Source organism: Festucalex cinctus, chromosome 5 (genome assembly GCF_051991245.1).
Source record: "Festucalex cinctus isolate MCC-2025b chromosome 5, RoL_Fcin_1.0, whole genome shotgun sequence".
NCBI classification, from domain to species: domain Eukaryota; kingdom Metazoa; phylum Chordata; class Actinopteri; order Syngnathiformes; family Syngnathidae; genus Festucalex; species Festucalex cinctus.
Window position 1 is genome coordinate 26,676,030 of NC_135415.1, and position 11,076 is coordinate 26,687,105.

An 11,076-nucleotide genomic window follows, 5' to 3' on the forward strand; every position below is an offset into this window, starting at 1 on the left:
GCTTACCTTGCACACCTGGGGCCTGCAGGTGGTCGCCACTTTTCACTAACTCCCGTGTTTCGGGCCCGTCGTCGCTTGTCACCTTCTGCTTTGCTCACACAAGCTTTTACTAGCTTTTTTATTTATATTTTTTTTCCGCTAGCCACTCTTGTTAGCCACTCCAGCCTATGGCTCTGACTAACTCCTGCTAACCCAGGGGTGTCCAAACTTTTAGAAAGCTGCAAGGGCCACTTTGATTTTTTTTATTGATTTTTTTTAGTTATTTATTAACACGTTCATTGCCAGACTAGCAAAAAAATGCATAATTTGACGTCTTTTTCCGTCAAAGGCAGTGAATGAGTTAAACATGGTAAAAATCAATGAAGCAATTATAAATTGTTGATATAATGTACCGTTACTTATTGAAAACTGCTAACAGTCACAAGGCAAATTGTGACCCCTGTGTGCCACTATAATAGATATGCCTCTCCACTGAGCAGCAGCTGAATCCCAACTTGACATTCTGAACCACAACAAGAACAATCGGTAGTAGACTGACCACACTTAAGAACCATTAATTTAATGTGATGTTTTCACAAATTGGACCTTGACACTTAGCAACAAGTGGATGAAACTATTTTTATTTCTGAAACTGAATTATTAGCTGTAAATTTGTGTCTTTGCGTAGCTAGAAATGTTTAATCCACCCTCTTTTTTTTTTTTTTTTTTAAACAGCATTGAAAAATTATTTTTAGTGTTTGCCGCGGGCCGCCAAAAAATGTATGGCGGGCCGCAAATGGCCCCCGGGCCGTAGTTTTGTCACCCCAGTGCTAACCACACTTGTTAGCTGCTCCGGCTAATTCCCGCTCGCTCGGTGTTTCGGCATGGCTCGCCGGGCTTCACAACGGCTGCCAAGTCGCCGTTGATATCCGAGATGCTCATTTGCTCACGCAAAATAAGAATTGGTGGTAGGATTGCGAAATGTGGTCTCTCTGAGCCACCGTAGTGGCCACTAGATGGCGCCAAGGAGTTCGTCTTTAAGCTGTCTGAAACTATCTGTTAAGATAGCTGTTGTAACTAGGGATGTACCGATATCCAAACATCACATTACGATATTATCACGATATGAAGGTCACGATACGATAATTATCAGGATATTGTTGGGGCGTTGCCAATATTTAAAAAAGATCACAATGTTGTAAAAAAAAGTGAGCTCATAATTAAAAAAAACAAAACAAAACAATATTGTGCTTTTGTACATAACAGCAATGCATATAAACCACCTACAATCTCTAATAACAATATTGAGGCACTTACTTGCTAATGCAAGCACACGTTGATCGCTTCACAAGCAGATTCGGTTCCCCTTCATTCGACAATTAGCATAGATTTTAAACATAGAAGACCAAAACATCCCTAATGAAAATTAAATTGCACTAATAAACTAGCCACTAGAGGGTGCTAGAACTGCACAAATGGAAATCAACCTGACTTTTTTGACAGATGTGTTCCTTTTAAATATTGTGAACATGACGACGACAATATTGCTCTTATCATGACATCCCTAATTGTAACGAGAGGCAGTTTAATTCCATTTTTAGTTCCTAAAACAGACAAAGCACAGTTTTACTCCTGCCTCAACAGCAGCTATTATAGTAAGCCTAGTATTATTTTGTGTAACAAATCTGTGTAAACATTGTCTTTGTAGAATACCCATCGTGGACCTTTGGTCATGAGAACACTACAAGCTACGCTGCCTTCAACATCACCGAAACACATGGAGAAAATTTCACCATCTCCTTCATTTTGCGCTCTCTGAAAAAAAATGGCCTTCTTCTGCAGTTTCGCCGAGAGGAAAGGTCCTACCTGACAATCTACTTGAAGGAAGCTACAGTTGCCGTCTACAGCCCTTACACGACACTCTTATCCGAGGCAAAGTTTGTCACAGATGGAAAAAATCATTTGGTGACGATAAAAGTAAACTACGGCCACGTGTTCTTCCCCATAGCGGGCAACCATCGCGCCATCGGGAACGTGAGCATTGAGGCAGGGGATGTTGTGTATGTTGGAGGACTCCCTGTAGGTGAAAATATGAATAACTGGGGTGGAAAATTTAAAGGCTGCCTACAAGACATTCGACTGGATATGAAGCATTTGACCATCGTGGACCGTAAAGAAGAGGTGGAAATTTATCAGGCAACTGCACAGAAGAATGTTCTGCCAGGATGTCAAAGTGACAATACATGCAAGGTACTGTATAAAAAACGACACATTGATCCCTACAAAGCCGTTTTAATGCCACACCCCCACCGCTGGTGTTTTGATTTCCAAGCTGAGGGAAGCGGTATTGCAATGCTCCCGTGCACTCTGGCAATCGGGCTGTGCGTCAACCTAACTGACATTGATCCGGTTGTGAATCCCTTTGATCTGTTTGTTACCTCTTAATCTTCTCTGCTGCTCGTTCTGAACCTGTGCAGTCATCTTGGGTTAGCGCTTTCACAAGTGAGAATCTAATCCATGCACCCGTGTTTTGTGCGCACGCAGAGCGAGCCCTGTGCCAACGGCGGAAAGTGTCAGATCACCTGGAACGATTTCAAGTGCGACTGTCCCGTTAACTTCTCGGGACGGCTGTGCGAGAGACGTTTGTGGTGTGTCGAAGACCCTTGCTTCAAAGGAGGGCAGTGTGTCGACCTATGGGATGGTTATGAGTGTGAGTCATCTTTTCTCCAAGATAAAAGTCACCTGAGGAAAACGTTAGAGAAGCGTAATTTAACACTTAATGGTTTGGATAACCGACCAATCGGATACCAGCTAAGAATAGAAATTCAAGTAGAGTTTTTTTGTTTCTTTTTGTCTTTTAGGTGAAAGGCATTCTGCAATGTCAAGAGTCTCAATTAGTGTTGTTCCGATACCGTTTTTTGGCTCCCGATACCGATACCCAGCTTTGCAGTATCGGCCGATACTGATACCATACCGATACTTGAGTTTTTTTTTTTTTTCCTCAACATGAAAAAGCTGTCCTGCCATTGGTTCAGAGCATTCAAGGGCCAATAGGATATCTTATATCGGCATGCAGTGAACATGTCACATATCAGTGAATGTCGTGCACGAGCAAGACACAAGATGCTGCATCCAAAATCCTATATTAGCGTTGGAATTAATGGTATCGGCATGTTACTTGTGAGTAGTCACCGATACCGATACCACTGTTTTTATGCAGTATCGGCACCTCTGCCGATACCAGTATCGGTATCGGAACAACACTAGTCTCAATACAATTGGTGTCAGCATAAAAAAACATAACTAATGGTCAATGATACAGGAATAGGAAAAATACATTAGAAAATAGTAGGGGTGTGAATTGCCTAGTAACTAACGATTCGATTCGTATCACGATTCACAGGTCACAATTCGATTCGATACCGATTAATCCCGATACGAATTTATAAGTCGATTGTTGCAATTTATTTTTTTTTACTTCAAATTTAGAAAATACTAATCAGTAAACTAGTCCAGTGTAAGATTTGTATGAAAATGTATTCTTTATTTATCTGAAACTTAAGTCTTATACAGGTTGTGATCTGTTTCATGTTTGAACAGCAATGAAATAAAAATATTATGGTTTAATGTTCCATTAATATAACATTCTTCCATGCTTAAGGTGTGAACTAGTGTTGTTCTGATACCGTTTTTTGGCCACCGATACCGATACCCAGCTTTGCAGTATCGGCCGATACCAATACCATACCGATACCCAAGTTTTTTTTCCCTGAACATGAAAAAGCTGTCCTGCCATTGGTTCAGAGCATTCAAGGGCCAATAGGATATCTTATATCGGCATGCAGTGAACATGTCACATATCAGTGAATGTCGTGCACCAGCAAGACACAAGATGCTGCATCCAAAATCCTATATTAGTGTTACTTGTGAGTAGTCACCGATACCGATACCACTGTTTTAATGCAGTATCGGCACCTCTGCCGATACCAGTATCGGTATCGGAACAACACTAGTGTGAACCCTAACCCGAAGTAAGACGTTTTGTTGAATATTTTTACATTGAAAATGGAAGTTTAAAAATCGATTCAGCCGCCTATTGAATCGATTCGAGAATTGCGCGATTTAATATCACGATATATTGCCGAATCGATTTTTTTTAACACCCCTAGAAAATAGCTATGCTATAAAAGCCCCAAACGGAATATTTTACTGTGTCTAAAAATTCCTATTCTCCACTCAAAGTAAAGTCAGTTATTTCATAGGATCTAAATAAAACTCATTATCTTTGCTCCCCACAGGTTTGACTGAAGCCATTTTCCAGGACAATGCTCTCGAGTATTTTGCCAACAGCTCCCTGTTGAGCCCGGTAACAAACATCACGATGGACATTAGAACACGAGACGACAACGGAATCCTGTTGCGGGCCGAGAACCGATCTGAGGTGTTCTGTCTGGGTCTCCTTAATTCCACACTTCTGGTCAAAATGGACACCGGGACAAGTGCGGACCTGCTCGCGTTCACCAGTGACAGAACCATCGCAGATGGAGCGTGGCATCGCATCCAGTTGACCATGATCGACCCCGCGCAGACAGTGTCCCGATGGCGTCTCACTGTGGATGGGCAGTCAGCCGGTTCTAGCCTTGGAGTTGGCGGCAACCTTAACTTCCTTAATGATACCCAAATTTGGCTGGCGGAGAAATATTCTGGATGTTTGGGGGAAGTACGAGTTGGTGGAATCTACCTGCCAGTTTTCAGTGTACCAGAAACCCCTCAGACAAGTCATTTCTCCAGACTGAGCGGACATGAGGCCACCTTGGGATGCCAGGGTGCCCCGGTTTGTGACCCTCAGCCGTGTTTCAATGAGGGCGTGTGCCAGGACCATTTTAATGAGTTTAACTGCAGCTGCAAACCAGGATGGGAGGGAGAACTATGTGAGGCCGAGATAAACGAATGCTCTCCTGAACCCTGTGTCTATGGGACATGTCGAGATCTTCTGGCAGACTACCAATGTGACTGCGAGCCTGGATACATAGGCAGAAACTGTCAGGAAGAAGTGGATAACTGTTTGGAGTTCAGCTGCTTGAATGAGGGGACTTGTGTGGAAACAATTGTTACTCATACCTGTGTATGTCTTCCTGGATACGTGGGCAAACGCTGTCAGTAAGTTGGTCATCTTTGTCTTTTATATAATTTTAGAGCATGTGAGACTCCTTCCATCATCAGTCATTTTGGACTTCATTTATCATTATAGCATTAAATGGCTTATAATGCTTGGTCGGTTGCTCTTATATTACAGTATTTTTCGCACTATAAGGCGCACCTTCAATGAATGACATATTTTAAATTTTTTTTTCATATATAAGGCCTACAGTAGAGGCTCGGGTTACGTTATGCATCCATTAGATGGTGCTGCGCTAAAGGGAATGTCAACAAAACAGTCAGATAGGTCAGTCAAACTTTATTAATAGATTACAAACCAGCTTTCTGACAACTCCATTCACTCCCGAAATGAATAAACAGCTGTTTTATTATTTTCTCTGAGGTAAAGTATTCGTATTAGCTAGCGATCCAAGATGGCGGGATCTTCTGCGCATGCGCGTCACCGATCGTGCGGGGTCACCGATAGCGTCTTGACAGCGAGAACTGTTGCGGCTCAATATTGATCCATACATAAGGCGCACTGGATTATAAGGCGCATGGTCAGCTTTTGAAAAAAAGTGAAGGCTTTTAGGTGCGCCTTATAGTGTGGAAAATACGGTACCTCAATTTTTACCAAATAACTTGGACAGACTACTAAACCAATAGTTTTCCCTCCAAGAATTCCAGCTCAAGTAAGGTAGTGCTACACAAATCCATCCATCCATCCATCCATTTTCTTGACCGCTTATTCCTCACAAGGGTCGCGGGGGGTGCTGGCGCCTATCTCAGCTGGCTCTGGGCAGTAGGCGGGGGACACCCTGGACTAGTTGCCAGCCAATCGCAGGGCACACAGAGACGAACAACCATCCACACTCACACACACACCTAGGGACAATTCGGAGCGCCCAATTAACCTGCCATGCATGTCTTTGGAATGTGGGAGGAGACCGGAGTACCCGGAGAAGACCCACGCAGGCACGGGGAGAACATGCAAACTCCACCCAGGAATGGCCGAAGCCTGGACTCGAACCGGAGTCCTCAGAACTGGGAGGCGACGTGCTAACCAGTCACCCACCGTGCCGCCCTGCTACACAAATGTTGATCATAATAGTTGTTTTTTAATGATAATTTTCCTGCTTGTGTTCAAAGTCATACCATTGTCTTTTACCAAGTCATATGTGAAGTATTGGAAGAACACATGCAGCCACATTCGTTTAAAACTTAATCTTGTGTGTTCAAACAAACTTGTCAAAACTATGAAAGCTTTCGGATCGAGTACACTCTGTTCTGGGATGGTGGTTGACTGCTGGTTTGGTCATAAAATATATAAAAAGGTACTTATGACAAATGAATTCCAGTCTAGGGTCAAAACATCATCATCTAGGAAGTTAATGAATGTTAATATTGAGACATAAAAACACATTTATTTATTTATTTATTTATTTATTTATTTATTTTTACTTTTTAGTATTGCACTGAGCAGCCTGGACAGAACCACCAGCTTCGTAGCATAAGAAAACAAACCAGCTATGTGCTGTGTAACATAATTGCTAGGGATCAAACAATATCAAAACATCACGATATGATAATTATCACAATGTTGTGGGGGAGGTTGGCGATACAAAAAAGGTCACAATATTGTAAAAAAAATATAAAAAAATAAAAAAATTAAAAAAAATAAAAAAAATAAAAAAGAAGAGAAAAAAATAAAAAATACACACAATATATAATATGTGCTTTTGTACATTACAGCAATGCATATAAACAACCTACAATCTCTAGTAACACTTAATATTGAGGCACTTACTTGCTAATGCAAACACGCATTAAGCTCCTCCACTTATCGACTCGCTTCACAAGCATATTACGTTCCCCTTGTTAATATAATTAATTAGTCTGTGTGACCTACACACAGTGGCACACAGCAACTTGTATTATTAATATCCATGCCTGCTAATATTGGATGCATATATAAAATAGAAATAAGTTAAACCGACAGGAAGCACCGAGCTTTAAAGTCACCACCCAGTGTGGTACTGGTACAGACGTTTGTATTCTATTTCTGTGCCCAACAGGTGGCGATTTCCTCCAGTGGCATGTGATGCCAAGACCGAGTGCCTGAATGGAGGGGTTTGCATTGGGGGGGACACTGGTGGCAACTGCACCTGCAAGCCAGGTTACGCTGGTGCCAGGTGAGAGTCTCACACATGCAGTATTTCACACAAGACACGTCGTTGATCTATCTGAACGGAAATGTATTCTTGTAGATCAGCGGTGTCCAAACTTTTTCATTTGAGGGCCACATACAGAAAATCAGAAGGATGCAAGGGCCACATAATTTTATGAAGAGAAATTGTGTTTAGTCCTAAAATTGTACAAATAATTGATTTATGATTTTGCTTATTTAGAAAAATGCTACAGTATATAAACCAATTTATTTGTAATATGACAGTAGGGTTATTATAGTTTTGGAATTTTTCATTTTAGTTTTTATTTTGTTTTGAGTTTGTTTTTTGTTTTTTTTAGTTAGTTTTAATTATTTTTCACGGAGGTTGTGTTAGTTTTTTATTAGTTTTAGTTCTTTATTAAATGCTTAGTTTTAGTTTAGTTAGTTTCAGTATTAGTTTTAGTTTTTTTATTTTATTTTATTTTATTTATTTATTTATTTATTTAAATGTGTATTACTAGTGCGCAACACCATGGGCGCGACGTCATTATTCTGCTTTATATCAAAAATAAATCTACTAAAAATCACATTTAAAATCATCCCCAAAGGCTCATGCATTCAATTACCAAAGACTAAAACGAAGGACATTTTTGCTATAATTATAGTTCTATTTTAGTTAGTTTTGTAAACATAAAATGTAGTTTCAGGTAGTTTTCTTTTTTAAAAAGCATCTTTGTTTTTGTTTTATTTCATTAACGAAATTGTTTTTTGAATTTTACTTTTTTCGTTAGTTTTCGTTAACTAAAATAACGTTTAATGGCACCTGTGTTTTTCGACACCCTCCCTTCTTACTTTGACCATCTCCAAACATTTTTGTTTCATTTTATTTTGGACCGAGTCAAATGCCATTTTTAGCATATGTCGCGGGCCACAAAAAAATGGACGGCGGGCCGCAAATGGCCCCCGGACCGCAGTTTGGACACCACTGTTGTAGATAGTTAACCAATCCAGACAGCTATTTATTTAGATCATTTTTATATAGCCTAATAACGCTTCCCAGAATGAAAACTTCATCATTCGGTACATTTTTTTGTAATGAAAATCTGTTGGTCAGCAAAAATGTAAAAATGACATCTACTATTTAATACAGTAATGTTTTTTTATTTTTTTATTTTTTTATTTTATTTTTTAAATCAGGTCAGTTACAAGGAAATGGTGAGCAGTCACATTATTTTGAGTTTTTATAATCAAGGTTAAAATCCCTATTTTTTTCTCAGCACAAAAAACAAAAAAAACAAAAAACAAAACTCCAAACATGCCGTTGAGAGAGGCTTAGACTGTCTCACCATGTCAGGTCAGGAGTGTTTATTTGTGAGCGCTGCTGGTGAAGGTGTGTGTCACTTCTTGTTGTATTAAAGCCCTGCTGATGTCTTTCAGGTGTGAGACAGAAATAGACGAATGTGAGTCCAATCCTTGTCTAAATGGTGCCACCTGTCTAGACAGACTCAACCACTTCCAGTGTGTATGTGTGCCAGGCTATAGTGGCACACTGTGTGAAAGCAACGTAAGTGATCATGAAATCTTGAAATATGCCACTATACATTATATCGGACAAAACGGTGTGGGTGTCATTTTTATGAATTATTGACCAATTGAAAGTGTTGAAAATGTCTCAACTCAACTCAACTCAACTTTATTTATAAAGCACTTTAAGAACAGGAGTTGCTGTATACAAAGTGCTGTACATAAACATCATTTTTGCAGTAAACAAGAACAAAGCAAACATTTTGAAGTGCGAATACAGGTTGTTGTTTTTTTTTAACAAGTAAATACATTTTACATCAGTAAATAAATAAGAAGTAGTGAAGAAAGAAATACATTGATGCAACGTCAATGGTTGAAAAAACGTGTTTTCGGTGTCCTGAAAACTGACAAATTTGCAGGTACAAGGTTTTGGTCTCACGCTATGCCGACACACGTGATATATATGCTTTGTTACTTGTATGTGCTAAAATTTTGACATTTTTAAAAATGATTCCTTGCATTACATCTTTTCTAAATGCAGGTTCAAAGCTGGTACCAAAATTTTTTTCCTCTATGCTTAAATTATACAGTCCATTGATGCACAACATTTTCCAGTTAAAACTCATTCACTGCCAGCCATTTTAGAAAATTTCGAAATTTTCAATACCCATGTGATATTGCGCTCAATAATTATATATAAACCGAATCTACCAAATAACAGAATAGACTGCCTACATTTTGTCCCGTCCCGTTCTTTTATAATTGACAGTAGAAAAATGGAGGTTTGCCAAAATACAGCCATTTCTCCCATGGACTCTGAAACTGTGTTTATTTCCTATAAAATGGGGCAATGATGTCATCTAGCGGTGGTTGGGCATCAGTAAAGTTGTTTCCAAGTTTGACATTGACTGTGGAGCATAGTCAGATTCGCCCCCATTTATCCCCGCTCTAAAAAAATACAATTGACAAGTATACTTGTCAAAGGCAGTGAACGAGTTAAAAATCTTCCTCACAGACATCCTCCTTGACTGTAACGTAGCTGTAGTTCTCCAAATAATAAAAATGATTATGTCAACCCAAATCAATAACCCCACTGACGACTGGATTCTGAATAACGGCACCTAAAGTACAGGTTTTTCTTATTGCTTGTTACACCTTCGTAATATATGTTCCTTAAAAATTGGAGGGGTGGATAAAAAAAACAAACAAGTATTCTCATGTCCTCTTGCAGAAAGACGAGCAAAAGGAGAGGATCCCTTGGCTGGTGGTGACCATCCCCCTCACCACATTGTGCGTATTATTAGCCATCCTAGTGACCTTTTTCCTCATCATGACGGCCCGGAAGAAGCGTCAGTCGGAGGGCACCTACAGCCCCAGCTCACAGGAGGTGGCTGGAGCCAGGTTGGAGATGGGCAGCGTCCTCAAAGTGCCGCCTGAGGAGAGGCTAATCTGACATTTGCAGCCTCTTATTAGTGGTTGTGTGGAACTGTAGTAGAGAGAAGGAAAGGTCGGAAAGGCCTTGCCCCCCCCCCACTGAAAAAAAAAAAAAAAAAATGATCGGGGGTATGTCTGATGGATCTAAATATCTGATGTTCCACCGTGGGAAGAAAAACTACTGATGTTGAAGATCCAGATCTGGATAAGGTAAAAGCCGATCAGAAGAGAGGATATGACAAAGACGTGTTTGCGAAGATGTGAAAAGTCACAAAGACAATCTTGATGTTTGAAAGATGTTCCAATTTTGAACACAAATTAATTCCTTCTCACTTATGGACCACTCATATATCCATAAGTGATTTCATCAGCAAGAAAGAAAATGCCCTGCTGTCAGAAAGAATGAATTGCTTCCAAATATTGTGTATTTTTTATGATTATTATTTTCTTTTACATCGGCATCTAGTTCAAAACATGTGTCCTGACTCACAAGTGGACAATTATCTTTAGTTATTTATTACACAAATCGGCAATAGTCCATGTTATATTTAAAAAAAAAAAAAAAAAAAAAATATATATATATATATATATATATATATATATATATATATATATATATATATATATATAATTTGAGCAGTTCAGGGTGTACCCAGCCTACTGCCCAAAGCCAGCTGGGATAGGCTCCAGCACCCCTCATGACCATTGTGAGCAATAAGCGGTTCGGAAAATGGATGGATGGATGGATGGATGGATGGATGGATGGATGGATGGATGGATGGGCCCACTCTACTCTTTAAATTCTCAGTAAAAAAAGAACATTACCAACTTCC

The 11,076-nt window shown here is 39.7% G+C and overlaps 1 protein-coding gene across 1 annotated transcript in view; it reads left to right on the forward strand.

Moving 5' to 3' along the window:
• Window positions 1–10,828, forward strand: part of LOC144019696 (protein crumbs homolog 2-like) — a 38,032-nt gene extending 27,204 nt beyond the window's left edge. Inside the window, exons 9-14 of the mRNA XM_077522919.1 lie at window positions 1,688–2,229; window positions 2,524–2,689; window positions 4,278–5,139; window positions 7,194–7,310; window positions 8,723–8,849; window positions 10,041–10,828. Coding sequence (XP_077379045.1) covers window positions 1,688–2,229; window positions 2,524–2,689; window positions 4,278–5,139; window positions 7,194–7,310; window positions 8,723–8,849; window positions 10,041–10,262 — 2,036 coding nt within the window. The 3' untranslated portion in view covers window positions 10,263–10,828. The remainder of the gene's footprint in view (window positions 1–1,687; window positions 2,230–2,523; window positions 2,690–4,277; window positions 5,140–7,193; window positions 7,311–8,722; window positions 8,850–10,040) is intronic.
• Window positions 10,829–11,076: the final 248 nt, after the last annotated feature.